This window comes from Castor canadensis, chromosome 1 (assembly GCF_047511655.1).
Source record: "Castor canadensis chromosome 1, mCasCan1.hap1v2, whole genome shotgun sequence".
NCBI lineage: Eukaryota > Metazoa > Chordata > Mammalia > Rodentia > Castoridae > Castor > Castor canadensis.
The window spans coordinates 155,577,804-155,602,437 of NC_133386.1; the positions used below are offsets into that span (position 1 = coordinate 155,577,804).

Genomic DNA, 24,634 nt, shown 5'->3' on the forward strand with positions numbered 1-24,634 from the left:
AGCAGAGTGCACATTTCCAGTCTTGACCTAGCAGTCCCTCTTTCCCTTGAAATCAGGCTGGCTCATGGAAGAAGGCTGCTCTCCATGACTCACAGCATCAGCTGTTCCCAGAGCTGCCCACAACCTAGGCTCTCTGTACCTGCTCTGCCCTGGCATCTGAGAGAGGACTGGGGACCTCACTCTGCCAGGTCTGGGCTGCCCAGGATACAGGAGTCACAGCAGAGAAAAATCTGAACTCTCCTAGGACCAGGGCCAGAAATACCATGATAAGCTAGATAATGTCACTTACTTCATAGCTTCTTGTTGTACTTACAGCCAAAGCCAAATCCCAAATCTTTATCTTGACTAATCCAAGTCCTGCCTCCTCTCCTACCACTTTTCCTGACTGTGTGGGGCTCCTTGCAGTTTCTTTCACAGAATCTTTCTAGCCCCAGGGTCTTTGTGTATGCTGAGCCTCTGTTTCTCCCCTCCCTGAATAGCGGCATCCTTTCAGAGAGGTCTTCCCTGCCTACTTACCTAAACAGAACCCTCCCAAAGATGTTTCAGTTCTGCCATTGCATTACTTAAAGATTGTAATTTTTTTTCTATCTTCTTTGCTGAAAAAGACCCATGAAGGGAAAGATGAGGTCTGTTTTGCTCCAAATCCCTCATGCCCAACACAGTAAGTGTTCGATGACCAAGTATTGAGTGGATTTGTCCCGTCTTCTGGTATGCCCATGCAGTGCCACTGGAAGGAGCAATGGGGACAGCAGGGTCTTTGCAAAGTCCCCAGGGGCCCTCCTCACTATGGCACCAGGAGCTTTTCATGGACAGTGTCCCATATTTTCATCCCACCAGCCTATGAGGCCCATAGTCTTACATGGTTTTGTAAGAAGAATTGCCTCACCAGAGGCCCCACAGCTCATAAGCAGAGTAAGACTTGAACCCAGGTCTGACACTAGACCTAAGCTCTGGGTGCTTTCCCACATCTACCCTGCATGACTCAGGCCTCTCAGGGAAGTAACTCCCAAGGCCCCTTCAGGCCAGAAATCCCAACCCTTTGCTTTTGCGATATCTCTAATCCTTCGTTCTCTCCTCTACACTGTCGAGAAAACCTTTTGGCGGTCTGGATGTAGTTCAGTGGAAAAGTATGTGCCTGGCATGCATGGGGGTCTGGGTTCCATTTCCAGCATCACAGAAAAAGAAAAAGAATGAATGAACAAAAAAAAAAAAAAAGAAAACATTTGGTTTGGTTCATAATGAGAAAGAAAACAGAACATCTTCTTTGTGTTTTTTTTTTTTTTCAAAGAGGGTCTCGCCATGTAGCCCAGGCTGGCCTTGAACTTGTAATCCTCCTACCTCAGCCTCCCAAGTGCTGGAATTACAGGTGTGTACCACCACACTCAGCTTCAGAACATCTTTTTTGTGTATGTGGGGTGATACTCAGGGCCTTCTGCTTGCTAGGCAGGCACTCTACCTCTTGAGCCACACCTCCAGTCGCAGAACATCTTTTAAAGGATGTTTTGAAGCCAAACGCTTGGGTCTGTACGAGGAGCATAAAAATCCCATGTGCGCGGTTGGAGTAAGGACACCCTGACCAAAGGCCTTCTACTCAACCTCTAGCTGTGGGTGGTGACTGGAGGAAGAGGACGGGAGAAGACTTCTCCTCTTGCCTGAGGCCTTAGGACTGAAGTTCCCTCCGTCCCTCCTTTCGGAACTACACCTGTTGTACCCTTAGGTTTAAGTGTCATCTACTGACGTCAGCAGACGGTATTTAGAAAGTAGGGTAGAAAGCTGAGATTGAAAACTAGGGGAATTTGGGGTCTAGGATTCTGGTTGTCTGCCTTCCCTGGGCCAAGCATAAGAGATGGTCTTTGTAGAAAAGAACATGCTTCTGGGGGGGTCCCAGGCACCTGGCCTTTGTGGACAGTCCTTCAGTGCTGACCACTACATCCAGGGTTCCCATCTGGCAACTGCATCTTACCAGTGCCCTTGAGAGGCAGCTGCAGGGTTCAGCTCCCAGCCTCATGTCCATCACCCCTCACCACTGAGGCCACTCAAACCTGCCTACCATACATGGAGGACTCGGAGGCTGCAGATGGACAAAGCCCTCCCCTGACACACTGGAAACTTCCTGGCTTCCCTTAGAGCATCTGCTCTACGTCCATGGCCAACTCATCCATCCAAAAACTCATCTATACACCGAACGGTTGGGAGAGTAGATCTGGTTTAGTGGACTGCTCTTTAGATGTGAATCTAAGTGACGAATCAGCCGCCTTGCCTGCCTCCCTCCTGTGGCTCTTCTTGTCTGCTTGCTCATCAAGGTACAGTCTGCATACTGATGGCTGTCATGTCTGAGGAGTTTCACATGTATTACCTTTCATCTGCTAACAGCTCTCAGGTGGCTATCATTATCCCCATTATACAGATGAGGAAGTAGAGGCTCGGGGACTCCAACCTATGCCTGCCGGCTTTGAAACCTCTGCTTTTTCTCAATCCACAACGTGGTATCCACTTACCATATTTAACTCTTTTGTATGTATTTTCCAATACACATTTATTGAGCATCTATTGTGTGCAAGACACCAGTTTTCTTTCTTCAACTGGATTCAGAAAGCTTTTCCTTTGCTTGGTTCCCTGTTGATGTAGGGTACACTAACGGAACTCATAGGAAACCTTTGGGGGTCTCTATCACACCATCACCCCCATCTCTACCCAGCTTTACCAGTTTTCACTGGCTGATGCTCCCTGGCCCTGTGTTATGGGTACGTGTGGGGTGGGAGGGAGCACCTCTGCCCTCACCATGTTTAGGCCCTTTGCTTGGGACATCGGGGGCAAAATCCAGGTTTGACCTTGGCACCTTTCAAGCCCCATCTCCTGGTAACCCCCACGGGGTTGGCCATTCAGGACAGCTGCCCAGAGGAACCACACAACATCTGACTTTATACGCACACCTAGCCAAAGAGAGAAAGAGAGCGAGAACAAATGAAATAGTGCATATTGTTCCACTCGGTGCGCCCTCCTTGGGTTGTAGTAGAGTTTAAATGGGTGATGTATGGAAAGCACTTGGCACAGGCTCCAAAATGTGTGTTGTGTTTTTTCCTTTCACACCCCCAGCCTCCTCTGGCCCTTTGTCCTGGGGTGGGGGCTTTGCCAGGGTCCCATGCCTTCTGCATCAGCCAGTGGAGAGCACGGGAGGAGAAAAAACTGAGGCTTAACCTCCTGCAGGGCCACCTTAGGCAGGTTCCTCTACCTGAGGGGACCCCATACCCTTGGCTCTCCCCTGTGCTGGTGGCCCTCCTTCTGCAGGCACTCCCTGCTACTGGTTCCAAGTGCATCACCAAGCCTTGTCTGTGCTTATGTCCCTGCCCTCTCCTACCGCCCTTCGTAAGGCTCCCTTTGCTGTCCTCTTTGGATGAGCCTTCTGCTTCCTGCTGTGACCCTGGCTAGTATGTGTCAGCCTCAAGCAGTTGTGGTACCCACAGCATTCATTTCCTCCTCTCTATGCACTCTCCCTCCACCCTTAAAATTCACCCCAAGTGTCACCTCTTCTTGGACCACACTTTCCTCAGGCTTCTGTCCTATCATTCTCTATACACACACAGGGCTTTGTCTCCGCCTAAGTTGTGCTGGATTTTCTCTCTTTACCCGGCAGCCTCGCCCAAACCCATGTGAGGCCCAGACACAGGCCTGGGAGTGGGAGGCAGGACCAACAAGCTCCTCATTGGATTGGTTCCTCTCTGTGCTTCAGTTTTCTCATCTGTACAATGGGCATACAAGTCTCCTTTGCAGGGAGCAGTACTGGTGTTTGAACTCAGGGCCTTGTGCTTGCTAGGCAGGCTCCCTACCACTTGAGCCGCACCTCCTGCCTTTTTCCTTTAGGTTATTTTTCAGATAGTATCTCATTATTTTGTCCAGGCTGGCCTGAGACCATGATCCTCCTACCTATGCTTCCTGAATAGCTAGGATTACAGGCACAAGCCATTCTCCCTGGCCTGTCTCCTTTTTAAAATATAGGATTTAATCCTTTTATGAGAGATGAATAATTGTTTTCATTATTAATTCAATGAGTTAACAATTAAGAAGAGTTTAGAACAGTGCCTATGTGTTGTTAATCAAACTAGGTAGGAGTAAATGCATTCCATATCGTTGGCACAGGCAGTGAGTGGGTGGGACGGACAGATCCAGCCACACTTCCTCATTGTGCATTCCAGTCTGTACTGGGTTTATTTCACTCGTGCTTTATTATCCTTCATCTTTTCTTTCTTTTTTAAAAAGCCACTTTCTTGCTGCATGATTGACATGTAAAAAGCTGTACACACTTAATGTGTAGGACTTGGGGAGTCTGGGGATAAACACACCTGTGAAATCGTCACCACCATCAAGGTCACATCCTTCATCTCCTCAAGAAGTCGTGTCTTGCCAGCTGGTTTGTAGCATTTGACCCCAGGCTTGGCCCAGCCACCAGCTTCTCCTTCTGGGTTTCCTTCTCCCTTCCCTCCTCCCAAAGCTAGGGCCAGGCTCTGTCCTGGGCCTTCTCCCCACATTCACTCTCTCTCAAAGTGACCTCATCAGTCCCAGGGCTTTAAATGCCCCTGTGACTACTCAGTGCTCATCTCCAGTCTCCTACAGCCACCAGCCTCTTAGTCACCTTTCCACCAGGGCATCTCAAACCTCAAACACCCCAAATGGCCTCTGCACTCCATCACTTCCTGCTGTGTCCCCACCAACCTGCTTCTCCCAGCACATGGACTCATCTGCTGCCTCTCTCCATACCACAGCCAACCTCCAGCAAAGCTCGGTCCCAAGTCTGACTCCCTGTCCCCTTAGTCCAAGCTCTGCTCTTTAGCCCAGGCTAGTATGCGAGACTCCTGACTGGAGTTCTCCTTCCACTCCTATCTGGTCTTTCCATCTCTACAGAGCAGCCAGCAGAGCCCTTTAAAATCACCCTGCTGCTGGCTTCTCATTACCCTTAGAACAAAACTCAAAATCTTGACCTTCTACAGGCCCCTCACCTCCTATTCCCCTTTTATTCTCCACTCCACAATTCCTTTCAGACACATTGTCCTATATGCTATTCGTAAACGCAGCAAACATATGTTTGCCTCAGGGCCTTTGCACTTTCTGTTCCTTCTTCCTAGAATGCTCTTCCACATATACCCCATGGCTCCTCCTTTCTTCTTCCAGGTGTCTGCTCAAATGACACCTTTTTAAGAGAGGCCTTCCTGATGACCCTATATAAAGTGCCACCTGTTAGTTTATCCCTCAGTCCAGCTTATTTTTCCCATAGCTTTTATCACTACTTAGTATCATGTGATACTTTAGTGGTTTCCTTGTTAACTGTCTGTTTTCCACACTGGGATGTGCTCTCTAAGAGGGCAGAGCTTTGCCTTGCTCATCAGTGCTTAGAATACTGCCTGGAGCTCAGTCCACATTGGTTGGACTCATGCATGAATGAATGAGTGAGTGATTAGCAAATCCCTGGGAGGTGGGGTCTCTTTCTGATCTTATTCATCCTACCGCACCCTCAGTTGCCTGGTGTTGGGCAGGGTGCACCAGGGCCACAATTCACATGATTGCTGAAGAGGCAATAAACACTTTCTGAGCAAATGAGTAACCAAGTTCCTGTGACATGTGGGTGCTGTGAGAGGGGACGCCATTCTGAAAAGCTGGTTCTCTGGGGGAGAGAACTCAGTCTTCCATCATGTGCCTGCAGTCCATCTGGCCCAACACTGTTCCCCATCACTGGGAAGAGCAAGTGCTGCTGGTGGCCTTAGGGAAACACAGAAGCCCCCAGGAGCGATGCCCAGAGCCCTTTGCTCATCCAACAGGACATTGCAGGCACTGGCAGGGACTGGCAGGGTCACTAGGGGCCCAGAGCCGCCAATGCTTGAATTCCTATTTAATTCTGACCGGCTCAAAACACCACAAACTCTGTCTCATGGCTGGGGAAACTAAAGTTCAGACAGATTAAATGGCTTGCTGAAGGTCTCACTGACAGTGAATGACAGGGTTGATATTTGACCCTAGTTCTGTCTAATTCCAGATAATAAACCTCCATGCACATTTGCTGAGGACTCCCTGAGTGTCAGAGTCTATTTAAGCCCCCTACACATGCACAGATCTCACTCAGCGTTCATAATAACCTTGTTAGGTCATCCAAGCCACAGAGGGTAAGTAAATTGCCCAAGGCCACCCAGCACTATCCACTAACAGCACATTATTTTGAATACTACCTCCAGGAACTAAGATTACAAACCATTGCCCATGTGGTAAATTTGCTCCAAAAAATGCAGAGAAAGAGACTTCTAGAAAGCAATCAATGACAAGGTGTAAATTCCATGCAGCATGGCTAATACACCCCATCTCTATCCTCTGCTGCTTCACCCTCTCTCCTCCCCAGCCTGGGAGGGGAAGGCTGTTGCTGTCTCCAAGGCAGCAGGTCACAAAGTCCAGCCCTGGGCCTTGCCTTGCACAGCACCTGCTCTGCCTACACACACAGAGGCATTAATAGGTAATGACTCTTGGGATGAGGATGAGCAGGGCAGTGGAAACACAGAGGCCCTTTGGAGCTTGCTGGGGCCTGGGGAGGAGGAACAGGGTGAATCTGGAGTTAAGTTAGACATCAGGGATGTCTGTAGATGATTCTCTCAAGAGTTAAAGAGTAGGTACCCCAAGAGGAGGAACACAAAAGAAACCCTGACATTGCCCTAGCCCAAGGGCAGGAAAGTGAAATTCAAGCTGGTGGAGGGGAGGGGAGATTGAGTTCCTTCAAAGTGTGTTGCTTGAAATCTACACTCACCAAATGTCCTCAGGAGCTTAAATTTCTCCCTACCCATCCCTCTGCTGTACTGGTGAACCCTGCTAAATGCTTTCTTTGATATTCAACAGCCCCACCCCCACCCCCAACTCCTGCTGAACTTCCAGCTGTCTCTTATCCCTGGGAGCAGGATCAGGGATGCCTGAGGCCTTGTTTTTAGGAAACTCCTGCCAGTGTGAACTGTCCCATTGTGCCAGACAGGGGCACAACCTTGGCCCCAACACTCTATGCCCAGCCATGGGAACTACTAGTATAGGGTTTGCCTCCTACCCACACGACTAGTGATTTGAGGGCACAGATTGGATCTGGCACAGATCAAAACATGTATTAAATGAGCGGTTGACCCCCCAACCACTGTGCCCATGCACCTGGCCAGTGCCCCTGTGGTCTCCTGGGTTCCTCTTGGCTTCTCTGTGGGAGGGAGGGGAGAATCACATTGACCTTGCCTCATGAACTCTGCCCCTCAGACTGGGAAGGGGTTTGGCTTGGCCTAAAGACACTGCTCACCTGGGGCTCTGGGATGGCCCCAGGGCACACAGTTGATCACCCTTTGGGCAGGGCCTGTGGGTAGCTCCCAACACTCCTGGCTTTACCCTGGTCCAAAAGCCTGGTGGGGAGGTCCACTCCCTGGGTCCCCTCAATGGCTTTCTCTGGCCTCAGGATCTCATCAGATCCTGTGCAGCTTTGAGAGCAGTTCTGGAAACATCCTGGGTGAGTCCACAGCTTCCAGTGAAAGTCTTGGAGGCCCTCGGTGAGGCCGCTCATGGGGACACACCTGAGGAGATGAGGCTGCCTGGCTGTATCAGTTTTGAGGTTGCCCCTCAGGCCCCAAGAAATGCTCTTGGGCACGTAGGGGTCTCCCTGAGATGCTAGTGTCTCATCTTTCCAGGTCAAAGGGCAGGGAGAGGGTCAATTTCCCTTCCCCAACCCTTGCCTCTTAGGCACCATTCCAGGCTCTTTGCGCCCACAGGTTCCAGCAGTTCTGGGCTGGGGAAACTAGGAGGGAGGGGTTTGCCCATTGCGGGGCACCTCAGAGAAAGTGTCTGGTCTCTGACTAGGGCTGGAAGGAATCTCAGCCCCAAAGAGTTACCAGGCCCTGCAGGGCAGAGGGAGAAAGGACATTTCCTGGAGATGGATCAGTTTAGCAGCTCCTACACCTGGACTCCCAGTGCCCCCGCCCTCAGGGCTGGCAGCCAAACGACGCTCCACCCTCCGGGGTCCCAGCTCACCCAGAAGCCCTTAGCCCTGGTTGGAAAAGAGAAGGTAGCGCCGAGGTTGTCCATCCCCCTCCCACCCTGCCAGGAACTCTACAGTCCCGGTTCTTTGGGGCGCCCCTCGCAGCTCTGACCTTGTGCCGGAATTCTCGGGCCACTTTCCGGTCCATGGCTGAGCCTGATCGAGCCGCGTCGCTGCACGACCCGCTCCTTTGGTGGCCGGCTGCTGGGAGCTGGCCAGAGCGGCGACCGTGACCTGCCAGACCGGTCAGGGACTAGGGGCGGGGCCAGGGGCGGTGGGGCGGGGCCTGGGAGGAGGCGGGGCGGAGTCACTGGGAGGTAAGAGACATCTGCCCTAAGGCGTCGCCTCCCATTGAAGCTCCGGGAGCAAAAGGGTGATGGCAGTAGTTGGGCATGGTTGAAGAAGAGGACAGTTGAGATGTGGGGGAGGATGTTTGGGACTTTATTGTGGGTTGCGAATATAAAGTTTCGGTGACTCTTCACCTAGGTGGGTAAAAGGCGGAGTAATCTAGTCAGTTTTCTCTGGACACACCAATAGAGGCTCATCTGCCATCCTGAGCTGGACCCTGGCCGCATATCTCACACTGAGGTACATTCCACAGTGACTTTTTGCAAACATTTTTTCCACTAGGAAGAAATCAGTCCTTGATCTGTGAACTCCTGGGTGGCGGGGCCTTGTAGTGGACCACAGGGGTCTGAACCAAAGCAACACACACACACACACACACACACACACACACAAGCTTCACTGAAGCTTGGAAGGGCCTGGCAGTGACACCCTGATTTATGGTTGACCTTTACCCAGACCTTCCTGTTCAGACTGAGAGGAAAGAGGAAGCCAGGGGAGGGGTGATAAACAAGTGTGGGTAGGGGCTTGTTAATTTATGCTTGAACTTAACCCTAAGTAGGCTCCTGACCTTTTCGAATTGTGTCGGGACAGAGGCAAGGAAATGGAAGTGGCTCAAATCAGGTATCCATCCGCTTACAGATGCAATTTTATTGACATATCGAGGACCCCTCTCCCAGTACATAAAGTTTTGCCAGCAGGCTATTTTCTGTGGGCTAAATTATTACCTAGTTTAAGATGTAAATCCCTCCTGAGGAAGAACCTTAAAATGTTTTCCATGTCCTCACTTTTGTATTAACAAGTTAATTTGGAGATTAAGAGAAAGATTTCTGAGATTTTCAATAGTCCAGAGAAGACTACACATGATGTATTTCCCCTCCAACTTACATCCTTGATTCTCCACATTTCCTAAGTGTATCACATGGCTGTTTATTTCATGTAGAATATTTTATAGAGTCCAGGGAGAGCAGGGAATGCCCTAACTCAAAAGAATGCAGTCCATGACCACCCAGGCCACAGCTCAAAAACTCCTCCTTTTAACATGCTCCCAGCTTAGTTTTGAGGACAGCAAAGTCCTTATTCTACTCTCTGTGAATGTCTCTTCTCAAGTTTCCTCTGAGACCACCCTGCCCATTCCTTAACTAATGTTCGGTAAAACCCCATCCTTGACCCTCCCTTTTGTCTGTAGCTTCGGATTCCTGCTGTGAGGTCCATCATATGACTATATCAGTGCATGGCACAAAACAGATGCTCAGTCAATTTGTTAAGTGAATGAAAACATCCCAAACCACCCAGGGGTGTGATGGGTCCAATCTTCTCCTCCTCCTCCTCCTCTTTCTCTCCCTCATCATAATTATCTGCAAGGCCTTGCATTCAGTTGGTGTTCCTTAAATGCTGGCACAAGTTCCCAAGACTCCCAGGCCCACCTTTCACCATTTAAAAATTCCTTTTGGGCAGAGTACAATTTGTTCAAAAACACCCACCCCCCAAAAAAAAAGTTTTTAGCCAAGTCTAGCCTTGATAAGGGCAATGATATGTGAGTCTAAGGCACCTCTGTCATTCAGTCAACATTTCCTGAGCCAGTGCTGGCATTTAGAGGACTAAGGCCTGAGCACCCACTAGGTTTGCAGACCTGAGCCCTGGCTCTGTTACTGACCACTGAGCAATGGGTGGTGTGTCCCAGGTTTCAGTGTGGCTCTCTATAAAAGGAGAGGCTATCTTCAACAAAAACTGCTGGGAAAACTGGTTAGCAGTCTGCAAAAAACTGAAACTAGATCCATGTATATCACCCTATACCAAGATTAACTCAAAATGGATCAAGGATCTTAATATCAGACCACAAACTCTAAAGTTGATACAGGAAAGAGTAGGAAATAATCTGGAGTTAGTAGGTATAGGTAAGAACTTTCTCAATGAAACCCCAGCAGCACAGCAACTAAGAGATAGCATAGATAAATGGGACTTCATAAAACCAAAAAGCTTCTGCTCAACAAAAGAAATGGCCTCTAAACTGAAGAGAACACCCACAGAGTGGGAGAAAATATTTGCCAGCTACACATCAGACAAAGGACTGATAATCAGAATATATAGGGAACTCAAAAAACTAAATTCTCCCAAAATTAATGAACCAATAAAGAAATGGGCAAGTGAACTAAACAGAACTTTCTCAAAAGAAGAAATTCAAATGGCCAAAAAAACACATGAAAAAATGTTCACCATCCCTAGCAATAAAGGAAATGCAAATTAAAACCGCACTAAGATTCCACCTCACCCCTCTTAGAAGAGCCATCATTAGCAACACCACCAACAACAGGTGTTGGTGAGGATGCGGGGGAAAAAGTAACCCTCTCACACTGTTGGTGGGGATGTAGACTAGTACAAACACTCTGGAAAAAAATTTGGAGGCTACTTAAAAATCTAAACATTGATCTACCATTTGATCCAGCAATACCACTCTTGGGGATATACCCAAAAGACTGTGACACAGGTTACTCCAGAGGCACCTGCACACCCATGTTTATTGCAGCAGTATTCACAATAGCCAAGTTATGGAAACAGCCAAGATGCCCCACTACTGACAAATGGATTAAGAAAATGTGGTATCTATACACAATGGAATTTTATGCAGCCATGAAGAAGAACGAAATGTTATCATTCACAGGTAAATGGATGGAATTGGAGAACATCATTCTGAGTGAGGTTAGCCTGGCCCAAAAGACCAAAAATCGTATGTTCTCCCTCATATGTGGACATTAGATCAAGGGCAAACACAAAGGGAATTGGACTTGGATCACGTGATAAAGCAAGAACACACAAGGAAGGTATGAGGATAGGTAAGACACTCAAAAAACTAGATAGCATTTGTTGCCCTCAATGCAGAGAAACTAAAGCAGATACTTTAAAGCAACTGAGGTCAATAGGAGAAGGGGACCAGGAACTAGAGAAAAGGTTAGTTCAAGAAGAATTAACTTAGAAGGTAACACACATGTACAGGAAATCAGTGCATAGCTAGTATAACTCCCTGTATAGCTAGTCTTATCTCAACTAGCAAAAACCCTTGGTCCTTCCTATTATTGCTTATACTCTCTCTTCAACAAAATTAGAGATAAGGGCAGAATAGCTCCTGCCTGGTAGCCAGGGATAAGGGGGGGTAAGCGGGGTGGGGGGAGGGGAAGGGGGGAGAAATGACCCAAACATTGTATGCACATATGAATAAAATAAAAATTAAAAAAAAAAGGAGAGGCTATGACTGACTAGACTCCTACCAGTGTCTCTAGTCCTTGGTGGGGCTTCCAGGACCCAGATCAGGAGCTGGAGGCTGGGCGGTGGCCAGGGGAGGTGAAAACTGAGTGATCTGAACTCTGGGTCCCCTGGGAGGGGTAGACACAGGCTGGGCCATTGCCAGGCACCTGACTTATGGTAATGAGCTGAGCTGTCCTGTCACTCTCGTTTGGGGAGGAGCCAAGCGCCTGAAAGGAGGGCCCAAGGGAGCCACTGGGCATGAGAGCCAGAGCCACAGCGACTGTGGAGTGGAGGTGTGATCCGGCTTTGGAGAGAGGCACTTGGAGCAGGACCCTGCGCTCGGGATCCCAGTCCCCCCTCCCACTCCCCTATGGGAATGTTGGAGCCTGCACTCTGCTTGCTACTTGCTTGCGTCTGGCTGTCCTGGGGTGAGTCAGAGGCTGCGACCCTGGGGGGGTCCAACGTCAGGGACTGGGAAGGCCAGGGGCTGAGGGGACAAGTAGGGGAACAGTGAGGGGGGTGTGGGAGGGAAGAAAGAGAGAAGGTCTGAGGGAGAGCTTCCTGGGAGAAGGGAGACAAAAGAGAACCGAGGTGGGCCTGGCACCTAGAGGGGAAAAGGGTCCTAAACTGGGCAGGTAGAAGGGATATATGGAAGAGAACCGGGAAAAACTGGGGCCCAAAGAGTGGGAAGAAAGAGACTCTTGTCTCAGAAGGGTCACCAAAGAGTTGGAGAACGAGCCTGAGAAGGCTGCAGGGAGAGAGAGAATTGGGAAATGGTGGCGTGAGAGAGGCTTCCTAGCAGGTGGGAGGTGGAGGTAGGAGGCTTCAGCAAAGCTGAGTAGCTGGAGTGGCAAATAATCCCCCTCTCCAGCCACAGTGCCCACGCCCAGTGCAGAGCTGCAGCCTGAGCCAGCCCCAGAACCTAGGTGAGTAGGTACATTGCTGCCGCAACCCCACCCACTGCTCCCATCTTTATTCCTGGCACAGATGACCCCAGGGGCTTAGCAGGTAGGGAGCATTGGGCCTGGGGTGGGGGGAGGCATGGCCATTCCTAGCCAGCCACCCATGCCAAGCTTGTTTTTCATCTAGCCACAGCTACCAAGAGATGACCCTTGATGTGGGGGATACCACAACAGTTATGAGAGGCCAGGTAAGAAAGGCCTGGGGAAGGGGACTTCCTTGGGCAGGGGACTTATTTCTGTCTGTGTTTGAGGCTGCCAGGAAGCTCTGTAGGTTACAGAAGGGCTGTCTTTGGAGTTATTCAGAAGGGAGCAAACAGATACCTGGTGTGGTCCATAGTGTGCAAATTTGTGGAACACTTCTATTCCCACTTTTCAAGTTTCTTGGGACTCTATAACCAGCTCGTTATCTTTTTAGGGGAGATGAGCATAGGACCTTTCAGGAGACAGTTAAGCTGTCCTCTCCCCCAGGTGAAAACAGGCAGGTGAGAGTTTAGGAGAATGGAGTTCTCTTTTCCTGCCTGGCCTATGAAGACTCTCCACCCTGTCCCAGACCCCTCTCAGTACCCTGTGCAGTACCCCAGGAATGCTGCACTAAGAGAAGAGACAAAAACTGGGCCACCAGGTGGGAGTTGTGAGGAAGGATTGGCTGAGGAGCACAGCTCTGAGCTATTACTCTTTGAGTTGTGACCACTCCCTGAAATCCACCTTCCTGGGATCCTCCACACTAGTGGAAGAAGTGGCAGATTTGTTTTCTCCTTTTGCCCAACTTTTGGTCTCTGAATCAGGTGACTTGATTCGCTTTCTAATCCTGGCCAGCATTTCTCTCTTTTTTTTTTTATACAACTATAGGTATGTTACACATTCAGCCTACTTGTGATGAGGTTCCCCAGCTCAGCTCATGTGCCCCAGCTCCAAGGATAATTTCTGAGAAGCTATGGGGTCAGTGGATTGGGGAGCATCATTTATATTGGAAAATGATAAGTGCCCACTATTTGCCCTTTAAAAATAGATCCAAAAGCCCAAGGTGGGCTGATGTGGGGTGGGGTGAGCATGCTCCTTCACTAAGGAGAATATATTGGGCATTTTGCTTCTCATTTGCCTACTTTTCCAGACTCCAAGTTCTAGAATCATAGTCAGACACAGTTTGAGTTGAAAGGTAATGTAGTTATTCTTTTTATAGATAAGGAAACTAAGGTAAGTGGGTGACTTGTTGGGACCCACAATGAGCAGGTGGACTGAAGTCTCCTGATGGAACCAGGCCTGTCTCTCTGTAACATGAGTGCCCATGGGACTTTAGGAATCCATGCATTTTCATGAGGGAAACAATCTTCACCCAAACATCTCATTCCCAAATAGGCTTCCTCCTCACTGTCATCCTGGATAGGCAAGCCCCTCTGCCTTTTCCTTAGGAAAGGGTCCCAAGCATCTGGACCAGGCAACACTGGCAGATTTCTCATATTGCTCTGTGGAGCAAAATGGTTCCACTCCTCTGGGGTGTTTGGAGGGGAGACTAAGGCCCATGTACCAGGGACCCTTCAAGGACTCCTATCTGGAAAGCCCTCATCGGTAAGACAGTGGGTGTGAGTCCCAGGCCAATAACCAACCAATATTCATTTCAAGGCTGCCTGCCTCTGCAGAGTCTAGCCACTCTCCATTCTCTGGTCTATGAGGGAAAAAAAGTTATTATTTTTCTTTCTTTCTTTTTTCTTTTTTTGGAAGCACTGGGATTTAAACTCAGCCTCATGCTTGCTAGGCAGATGCTCTACCACTTGAACCACACCTCCAGCCTTTTTTGTTTGTTTGTTTATCGGTGGTGCTGGAGTTTAAACTCAGGGATTCACAGTTGTGAGGCAGACCACACCTCCAAACCTTGAGTAGGCTCTTGCATTTATGCTCAGGCCAGCTTGGACCTATTTCCCAGGTAGCTAGGAGGACAGATCACACTTACCATGCCCAGCTTTTATTGGTTGAGAGGTATCTTGTGAACATTTTGCACAGACTGGCCTCGAACCTGGATCCTCTTAATCTCAGGCTCTTGAGTAGTTAGGATTACAGGCACTATGCCCCGCCCATTGTTATTTTCAGGAACCTCAGTCCAACTAAATTTAGTATGCCTGTCAATTATGATTACTGTAGGCTACAGTCCATGAGAGTATTAGCAGTGTCTGTGACCGTCACCTCAGAAATCACAGTTTCCTATCACCTTACAGTTATTGTTGATATTCAAGATATCATTTATGTTCCTACTGTTTCAAAATTTTAACTGTGCAAGACCTGCTGCCAGATCTTATTTCATTTGTTAATAAAGAAACATAAATATTAAAGCACATCTTTCAATAAAGTATTTTTATAATTATATTGTAATATATATAATTTCCTTTGTAATTTTATGCTTTACTTTATTATTGAAAAACACTATTCTGAAAAGGTGTCCACGTAGATTTCACTAGATTATCAAAGGGGTTCATGACTAAGGACTGCTGGGATCGCAGAGGTCCTTGACCCGAAAGGGCTCAGGGAAGGAATGAACAGGCAAGACACATATCAAGAGGGCCAGCAGGCTGACGACCAACTGGCAAAATTTTATTTTTCTCATCAAGCTTTATACAAAAGAGACTTAAACATCAAAACACTCTGACCTAGTTACAATCTTTCTGTTTTGCCACCCTGCATTCTTACTGCCAATGTCCTTGACTAAGTATAAACTTCTTTTCAGTCAAGGGAAACCACTTAGCGTTCCTTCCCACCGTGATAGAGACATGGTGCACCTGCAGATTCCGACCTTGTCGGAATGCTGCTCAGCCACAGTGACCTTGTCAGACTGTGGCTTTTGGTTCCCAACAAAGGACCCCAATTGGTCCCGAAGACTAATCATTCACACTGGATTTAAAGAATTCTCCAGAAAATGGCTTGGACTCTTTGCAGCAGGGGCTGTCTTATTCTCATAACAGCATGAATTTCAGAGGCCACATCTGAGGTGGGGGAGAAGTATGGACACACAAAGGCTAAATTTAATTAGGAGTTCTCCAGGGGCCGTGGAAGGATGGTGGCAGTTACTTCTGTGGTCTCTGAAGGCCCTTAGGATAGATTGTTACCAGGGTGGGGAGCTGACTCCTGGGGTTGGGCCTCAGGCTAGTTAAGAATTGCTGGAAGAGCCCAGGAACCAGAGCCCAAAGTAGGTTGATAACACAGAAAACCGTGGCAAAAGATAGCGACCTCCCAGGGGGTCAGAAGGACAGAGAGAGGGGGTATGAGTGTCAGAGGTTGAGGGAGAGAGACTTTTCCTGCCAAGGAGGGGCAGAGAGCTGAGGCTGGGCTCCAGAGACAAAAGTTTCTGAATGCTCCCTATGTTTGAAATCCTTTGCTGGGAGTTTGGCCCATGCTCTCGGAGATACAGATGAGGAAGGAAGACATGAAGACAGATATCACCGTGTGGCTTATGTCTTGTTGGTCCTGTGAACAAAAATATAGTCTCCACAAGGGCAGGGATTCTGTCCTTACCATACCTAATGAGGAGGTTGAGCCTTTGAGAGGAGGAGTCCACTATGTCAGGGTCCCACTTCCAGGTGACATTAAACCCTTTGGACTGGAGTCCCAAGAAGTCAAGTGTCCATATTATCTAGGGTATGGTGGCTGATCACAGTCCTTCCAGATGTTATGTGTCTGGAGAGACTGTGTGCTGGGAGTTTTGTCAGGAAACTAGGGTTTCTTTGCTCCCCTTGCCTGACTCCTCCCTGAGTGGTCTCAGAAAGAGCCCAGTTCCAAGCACAATGGGTGGTGATCTGTGAGACACTATTTTTGCCTTGTTGGAAGATCCCCAGGGGCAAGTGAGGTGGGTATGGTGAGGAGCTGCTTTGTTCCTTAGCTCTGCCTCAGGTTTCTTCTCCAGATAAGTGGTTGTGGGGGACTGTGGAAGTTTCCTGGGGAGGGAGGGTGGGGTCTGAGGCACAGAGGGGAGGGGTGTGTTCAGTCTGCAGACTTCAAAAGCTTGCTGCAGATGCCTCTGTGGAGGAAAAAGCCAGAACTTCACTCCTCTGGGCCTAGGGCAGGTCTGAAAATCTGTACCTCTCAGGTGTTGACAAAGAGGTGGAGAAGGGGACGGGAAAACTGTCCCTGCCAGTGATGCAGATAAGAACTGTGATCTCTGAGAAAGCCATCCAGGGTCCTGATGTCAACCTTGATTGTTCTCCTCCCCCTTCTGTCTCTAAAAGGAGGCCAAAGCTTTGGATTCCATGGCCATGTCTTCCTGGGAAAGACGGCTCCATCGGGCCAAGTGTGCACCATCTTGTAAGTCGCACCTTTCCTGTTACCAGCAGGCTGTCAATGGAATGGCCTGGCCTATAGACAGTCCTCTGAGGACAGTCAGGGGCTTTTCTCAGGCCTCCTATGACCTCTTCCCTATTTGGGATCTCTTTCCACCTTCCCTAGCCTGGCCTCTAGTGCCACTCTGCTTTCTCCTTCCTGCCCAAGGAGACCTTCCTCTCTGATCTTGTACATGGGACTGTGGCCCTGGTTGTTTAGTGGCTGTTCCCCCCACCTACCTGACCCTGTTTCTGTGATCTCTTCTTACTTTCTATGGCATTGCCCTTCCTTCTGGCCTGTTTCTTATGCTTCCTCCCTTCACCTGTCCTGTGTTTGTGCCTCCCCTTGCACTCGCACATCCTGTGTGTGTGACTTCCTCCCTCGTCTGTCCTGTGTTTGACTCCTTCCCTCACCACGCTCTGCTCTGCTTTATCTCCTCTTCTCTGTGGCTGTTCTCACTACTGTGCTCCACAAGAAGCCTCAGTCTTGTCTGCCCCAATTCATGCTTTGGCCTTTTCCCTGACCTTATGGAACAGTAGGTACATGAGGATTTTGAGGCAGTCTCCCTACTCACTCCACCCGCTCCAAGTTCTCTGTTTCACTGTGTTGCTTGCTAGCCAGGAATTTAGCTTAGGGAACTGAAGGCCCAGGCAGGGTGACCTGGGGGGCCACTTGATGCCTACTGAATGCAGAGACTCAGAGACCCCACCATGCCTACCTGTCAGGGAGGAAGCAGTGTTGTGATCTGAGCCTCCTCCATGGCCCCATTCAGGGCGCTAAGGAACTCCGGGGCTGCCTGGGAGGGCTGGGCTCTGTACCTGTTGTGAGGAGGTGTGCATCTAGGTTCTGCTGGTCTCAGCTCCCTGGGGAAATGATTCTGTGTCTCTTTTGCAGACTTGTTCTCCTGCTTCAATGGGGGTGAGTGTGTGCACCAGGCCTTCTGTGACTGCAGACGCTTCAATGCCACTGGACCACGCTGCCAAATGGGTGAATCTGGACTCCATTCCACCCCCTAGAGGAGCATTGGTGCAGGGAAAGCTATGGGCCTGAGGCCTGGCGTGCTGGGCCTGGGGAATGAGGGTGTTCTTGCCAGAGCTGGAACCCATGGGACTCTAGCCTGGTCATCACCACCACTGTGCAGATAGAGCTCTCTTTCTCCTGCTTCAGTGTACAATGCTGGTCCTGAGAGGGACAACATCTGCCGGGCATGGGGGCAGCACCATGTGGAGACGTTCGATGGCCTCTACTACTACCTGTCTGGGAAGGGCAGCTACACACTGGTGGGGCACCATGAACCTGAGGGGCAGAGCTTCTCCATCCAGGTGAGGCCTCCTTGTTCTGGTATCCACAAAGGCTCCAGTAGGTCTTGGAGGCTGGGCCGGCCTGGGCTCTGTTTGTCCTAGGGAGGTTACCACTTTCCTGATCCAATACTCCTCCAGCACCTCCTTGAAGGCTCCACAGTTCTTGATCACCCATTTTTCCTGGTTGTCCCAACCATTCATTCATTTAATCATGTGTATGTCAGGTGTTTAAATGCATTCAGTACTCTTTTCTGGGCACAAGGTCTGGTAGTGAGAGGCCCTGAGGACAACAACACAGATGTGGTTAATGGAGAAGGCAGAGCTCATCATGGAAACTAATCTTATATGTTGGGAAGGGTGATGATTGGGGAAGGCTTCTTGTAGGAGTGGTATTTAAGTTTGGCTCTAAAGAAAGAATTGGAATTAGTCAAGTAAATAGAAACAACAGTGGGGGTACACATGAGAATAGGCATCCTAGGCAAGGGATGCTAAGGGCCAGAGATAAGAAAGAACATGGTGCCTCAGAGGAGATGATAGAGGTTCTGAGTAACTTAATTTAGAACTGCCTTCTCTAAGGAGCTATCATGGATTTCCTGACCTCCCAAGCTCCTCTCTGGGTCCACCTATTGGGGAACCAGCTGTGCCAGAGGGTACCTAGTCAGTACTGAGTTACAGCCAAGGATTAAGGTTTAGGGAGAGCCAGTGCTCAGTGTCACCCTATCATAAGACTGCCCTGGAGGTCATTCCCTGGATAGACTAAGGAATATCACACATCAGACTAGGTAATTTCACAATGGATATGTTTTTAATTACTTAGACTAATGGAATGCCACACAATAATGAGTTATAAAATCAACTTAATGAGTCACACTCAGCATTAAAAAAGAGAAAGATTAAAAAAGAGAAAGATTATATTATATATAACTAATCTGCATTAATATTAGGATTTAAAAAAAAACATTGTTTATATGTTTATTTCTGGAAGTCATGACCAAAAATGCTTGAAAACATTTAATTAGACCATGGGTGACTTTAGCAGGTCTTTCTTTCAGTTGAAGTCACTTCTACCCGCTTAACCACACTTAACAGTAATCTAGTAGAAGGCTGATTCCTAGGAAGGGTTTCCACACAGGGCAGGAATACATTTGCAAGCCTTTTCCCTGAACTCTGGGATCCCTGCCTTACCCTCTGTTTCTATGGTCTTGAAGTATGGGTTCTGTCTGAAGCAGAGGGCAGAGAAGATGTGTATGTAATAAGTAGCACAGGAGGGACTTGCATGCAAGGGAAGATAGTTCCTGCCTGTCAGGGAACTGGTGGGAATGGAGTGTATCTAGTGTGTGCACTGAAAGTGTTCTATGAGTATATATGGGAAGATGTATGGGTGTGCACATTTGTGTTCTGTGGGAGTGTTAGATGGTGTGAGTGCATACACTGGCCTGCAATCTGATGGGATAACCTGGGAAAGATAAATAAACCAGTCCAGAAGCATGGAGACAGCACAATGGTCAGGAAAAAGCTCTGGAACCTGAGCTTCCAGACCTGGATCAGAAACATGGCTATGCTATTTCCTAGTTGTATGTGCATGTGGCCTTAGTCTCTTCTCTCTGCATATCAGTTGCATTCTCTCTAAAATACATACCATCAGCTCCAATCTCTTGGTTGTGCTGTGGGGGTTGGGAGAGGTCACAGAAAAAAGGCATTCAGCACACATGAGTCAAGCAATCATTCCACATTAGCAGAAGGTCAACAATGAACAGAAGGTCATATGACAGGAGCTGCAAACTGCCCCTGAACCTGCAATCCCCCAATTAGGTGCACAATGACCCCCAGTGCGGCTCTGCCCCCTACACGTGCTCGAGGTCTGTCAGCCTGTTTCTTGTGGGCGAGCAGGAAGTCCGTCTGACCAAGGAAGTCACCTATGGAGGTGTGAGGTAATTATGACCCTTGTAGCCTCAGCTGTCCCCCCCAACGCTAGGCAGCAGACATCCACCCTTGTCAAGCCTAAAAAATTGTTTCTGGGGACAAACAATATTTTCCACCAGAAAGTCCACAGAAGCACATTGTCAGGTCAGCTGACTTGTAGTCAGTGAGGTTGCCAGAGGATGCATCTCTCCTGATTCTCTGGAACTCTCAGACCCTGTGGGCTTCTAGACAGAAAGTTCTTAGGAAAATAGAAGAACTTTCCAGAGAATTGAGAGTTTATAACTGTAAACATGCTTAATTTTTTTATCTTTACAATTTGACACAAATCTTCCTAAATGGATAATGGATCACATGCAGTTCCTATGTCCTCAGAGAGACACTGTGCACCCTTTTCTCTTTGTCCCACACTAAATGGCCCCAGAGTGTGGCCCTCTCTGAAATCTTTCTTACATCTCTTCCTCACTGTTCTCTCCTTCCCTCACTGTCTATTGTCACTTCAGGAACCACTGCTGGAGGAGCTCTTCCTGCAATGACTGATGTCTGTCCTTAACTCTTGCTTCAGATCTGGAAGCTGGGTACCAAGTTTTCTGGGGCTGAGAGTAAGATTGAAGTCCAAGGGCTTCTCCTATAAATTAAGGGCTGGAATTTGATTAGACACTACTTTTGTTTCTTTTTCTGATTGTCACTTCAGTGAAAATTGCTGAATTCCAGATTAGCTAGGAGTCTGTGTACTAGTGAAACTGGGAACTTGGTGCTGGAGCTCCACGTCTTTTTTTATCCTCCATTTTATTTTCCCTTTCTTGGCTTCCCTTCTCACCAAAAAAATAAAGTAAAAGTCTGCTTATATCCTCTCTTCTGTCTTGGATAAAAGAGCTGGAAAATTTAGTCACTCTGAGATTTTTCTCTGCCAGAGAAATTGCAATTTTAAAAACTTTCAAAAGATAAAAGAATCCCTTTCCACTGGTGCACTTCCAGGCACTTGGAAATTCAGGGGGAGGGAATATGGGGCTCTCAGATGACCGGGTAGGGAATCCCTTTGGTGAAGGGATGGGGTCATGGAGGTGGTGTGGACACCCTGAAGCTCTGGATTGTGCCCTTCAGGGTCCAACTGCCACATGTGATGGGGGCTGTGCACCTGCAGCAACTTGCCAGCTATGTCATTGTGCACCATCGATCAGCTTTCACACTGGCTTGGGATGGTGTCTCAGCTGTCTACATCAAAATGAGCCCAGAGTTCCTGGGTTGGACCCATGGGCTATGTGGTAACAACAATGCTGACCCTCAGGATGACCTGGTGACCAGCTATGGTAAGGCACAGGGAGGGTGGCCTCTGGTGGGGGTGAGGACCAGGTCAGACTGGGAGGAAAGGGAGGGAACTTGGAACTTGGGTCAGAGCTCTGGGGTCATGGTCATGCATGAAAAACCAGTGGGATACCAGGGGTTGCTTTAAAACTGTATGGCCTTGGATCATACAGTTTCTCAGGTACTCTGGACCCCAGTTACCTCATTTTAAAAATCATAATGAGAATTCCAACCAGAGCTGTGTGCAGATCAAATGAGTATTTTGTCAGATGGGATCAACCCCACAAAGTGGCAGGAGGAGGAAGAGGAGACCACCAGGAAGAGAAAGGGCCCCACTGGAGTTGAAGATATCTATGGAGGAGTGATAGGAAGTAAAAGTGACAAACTCAGGGCCAGGTCACGGTGGCTGTGTCTGAAAGAAGGGAAGAGGCATCTTTTGAGCATTCACAGTACCAATCACTTTACTGCATTTTCTCAAGCAGTTCTTGCAGTAATCACACTGGGGATTATTTCCTCCTCTGCACATGGGGACCGTGAGGCTCAGAGAGGTGCAGGGATTTGTTTGGGCTCACACACCAGTCCTCTCTTGATTTCATGGTGTTGCCACCTCTGAGTTTGGAGCAGTAGGGAGCTACTGTAGGTTCTTGAGCATTACTGATGATCACAACCAAACAGCTTTTCTTGTTGGGAACTCAAGAGGCTGGAGTCTTCTAAACAGCTTACCCATCCCTTCACTCAGAGCCCTCCGTTCCTCCTGCCCAGACCCCTTCATGACTGTATTAGTTCTCTCCTACAGGGAAGTCGACTGATGATGTGGCTGAATTTGTGCACAGCTGGCAGGAGCAGACGCCCAACTACTCTCCAGGGCTTATAACTTCTTCCCTGCCTCGCCCACCATGCCTGCAGCAGACCCCAGGAAGCATGCAGGTCTGAGCCCTGGAGAGTGTTCAACTGCCTGGCTGCAGTTGGCTTTCTGTCCAATTCTTGAAAGCTATTGGCAGCAAGGGCCTAGAGCAGCTGGTACCCATGGCCCCCCTCTTCTTCTCTACCTCTCTTCTTCCAGCCCAAGTTGGGGTTCCCTGTGGGGCTGGTGAAGTCAGAAAGCTGTGCATGTTGCTGCCAGCCCCACATCCCCAGCTCTTGGCCTCTGCCCCACCTAGGGTGTGTATGAGCGGTGTGAAGCACTGCTGCGGACCCCCTTTGATGCCTGCCATGCCTATGTCAGCCCTCTGCCCTTCTCGGCCAGCTGTACCAGTGACCTCTGCCAGTAAGTGGAAAGTCAGGCATTGGGTAGTGTTGGATTGTGGGGAACCCCTCCCAGAATTGGTGTGAGGGCTCAGCATGGACCACTGAGCCTAATAATCCCAGGAACTGACAATTCCTTCCCAAAGCTCTGTAATTGTTATCTACATAGGTGGGAGATGTAACTGAGGCCTTGAATGGGGCCTGACTCACACAGCAAGAGACCAGCTATGATGGGACTGGAATCCAGGTTTCCTGACTTGAGTCTAGGGATCTGTGTACCTAGATGTTTTCCCAACTCCCTTTCCCAACTGAAGGAGAGCAGGTGCCCCCAAAGCCCTGGCAGTCTCTACAAGATGCTGGGGGACTGGCGGCAGGTTGGACCTTGTTCCCATGTGACCCTCAGTTTCCTTATACAGATCAGGAGGTGATGAAGCCACCTGGTGCCGAGCACTTGCAGAGTATGCGCGGGCATGCGCACAGGCTGGGCGGCCCCTGCAGGGCTGGAGGACCCAGCTCCAACAATGCAGTAGGTGTAGCCTGGTGGTTGGCATGGAGAGCTTCAGACAAGTTCTGATGGGGGCTCTGGGTGGCATCTTCAGTCCTTGGCTCAGTGTTCTGTACCACTCAAAACCACATTTGTCACAGCTTTAAGCCTTAGGTTCCATCTGCATGTAACAGATGGGAAAACTGAGGCTCAGAGTGAGAGGGACTGGGACTGGCTGGGACCACAGAATAACATGAAGGTGGTCCTCACAGGCTCCCAAGCCCTCACCAATTTGGGCACCCAGTGCTATCTCTGGTACTAGGAGATCAGGCACACGAAGGCCTTCCCACCCCATTTTAGGGCATGGGTAAGAGTGGGGCTTGACAGAGCACAGACCACAGGCTCCCTCCCTTCCAAGCTGTGCACTGCAAAGAGAAGGCCTTTACCTACAATGAGTGCATCGCCTGCTGCCCAGCCTCCTGCCAGTCCCGGACGTCCTGTGTAGATAGCGAGATTGCCTGTGTAGACGGCTGCTACTGTCCCAATGGTATGCAAGGGGTAGGAATGGGTGCCTGGTAGCCTCTTCCTGGCTTGGTACAGATAAGCATGAAACAGTGGCTCAGAGGATGGTTGTTTGTGGAATGAATGAAGGAAGGAGCAAGAAACTGATATGTAAATGAATGAATGGCTTAAGGAACGTGAGGGTGGGGGTGGAACTAGTTTCTTGAGAGCTTTGTAAGGGGTGTAGATGAGGACAAGTCATTCATTCATGTAAATACACATCTTTGTTTAAACATTTGTCCAGGTACGGTTACTTTATGCAGTTTTCATGGTGTATACATCACTTGGCTAGGTGGAGAGTTAAGATGCCTTTTGCGGGTCAGAATCTGGTTCAGAGATCAGACATGTGAGTTAAGTGGGCCTTTGCTGTCACCCTAGGGCTAATCTTTGAGGATGGGGGCTGTGTGGCACCAGCTGAATGTCCCTGTGAGTTCCACGGGATCCCATACCCACCTGGCTCTGTGGTGAAGGAAGACTGCAATGCCTGGTCTGTGTCCATGGCCCCGAGGGTGGGGTCCTCAGTGCCTGGGGCTCTGTCAAGGCTGCCCATCTTGGGTCTGGGAGCCCTGATGACATGGAGCACTCACTTAGCTTCTCTGAGTCTCAAAGGATCTCATTAGATCCACGGGGGCTGAAGGGAGGGAATCTCTACCACCGTTTTAGAGATTGGAGTTGGGTCAGGACCTCTGTGGGCCCTGCAGTCGAAAGCATGTAGCCTATGCCTAGAGAGCTGATCCTTGCTCCTTTGGGCTCTGTATTCCAGCACCTGTACTGCGGGCAAGTGGGTGTGCAGCACAGCTGTCTGCCCAGGTATGTCTGACCCTCACCTTGGACTCTGCTACCTTCTACTGGTCTTTATAGGGATGCTATGGGGCCAGGTCTGCTGGGGAGCACTCAGTTCCCTTGCCTAAGCCTGCTCCCCTGTGTTTCC

At 49.2% G+C, this 24,634-nt stretch overlaps 2 protein-coding genes across 3 annotated transcripts in view; one reads left to right on the top strand and one right to left on the bottom strand.

Annotated features, from left to right (window-relative positions):
• The window catches only part of Ush1c (USH1 protein network component harmonin), a 45,180-nt gene extending 36,889 nt beyond the window's left edge, over nucleotides 1-8,291 (bottom strand). For both annotated transcript variants that reach the window (XM_074042567.1, XM_074042574.1), the window contains exon 1: nucleotides 8,148-8,291. In XM_074042567.1, the coding sequence (XP_073898668.1) occupies nucleotides 8,148-8,183 (36 nt within the window). In that variant the 5' untranslated portion in view covers nucleotides 8,184-8,291. The remainder of the gene's footprint in view (nucleotides 1-8,147) is intronic.
• Nucleotides 8,292-11,903: 3,612 nt separating this feature from the next.
• The window catches only part of Otog (otogelin), a 78,086-nt gene continuing 65,355 nt past the window's right edge, over nucleotides 11,904-24,634 (top strand). The window contains exons 1-14 of the mRNA XM_020170158.2: nucleotides 11,904-12,051; nucleotides 12,495-12,549; nucleotides 12,713-12,773; nucleotides 16,797-16,872; nucleotides 17,782-17,874; nucleotides 18,055-18,209; nucleotides 20,001-20,119; nucleotides 21,213-21,418; nucleotides 22,210-22,340; nucleotides 22,574-22,680; nucleotides 23,075-23,184; nucleotides 23,561-23,689; nucleotides 24,082-24,190; nucleotides 24,467-24,513. Of these exons, the coding sequence (XP_020025747.2) occupies nucleotides 11,994-12,051; nucleotides 12,495-12,549; nucleotides 12,713-12,773; nucleotides 16,797-16,872; nucleotides 17,782-17,874; nucleotides 18,055-18,209; nucleotides 20,001-20,119; nucleotides 21,213-21,418; nucleotides 22,210-22,340; nucleotides 22,574-22,680; nucleotides 23,075-23,184; nucleotides 23,561-23,689; nucleotides 24,082-24,190; nucleotides 24,467-24,513 (1,456 nt within the window). The 5' untranslated portion in view covers nucleotides 11,904-11,993. The remainder of the gene's footprint in view (nucleotides 12,052-12,494; nucleotides 12,550-12,712; nucleotides 12,774-16,796; nucleotides 16,873-17,781; nucleotides 17,875-18,054; nucleotides 18,210-20,000; nucleotides 20,120-21,212; nucleotides 21,419-22,209; nucleotides 22,341-22,573; nucleotides 22,681-23,074; nucleotides 23,185-23,560; nucleotides 23,690-24,081; nucleotides 24,191-24,466; nucleotides 24,514-24,634) is intronic.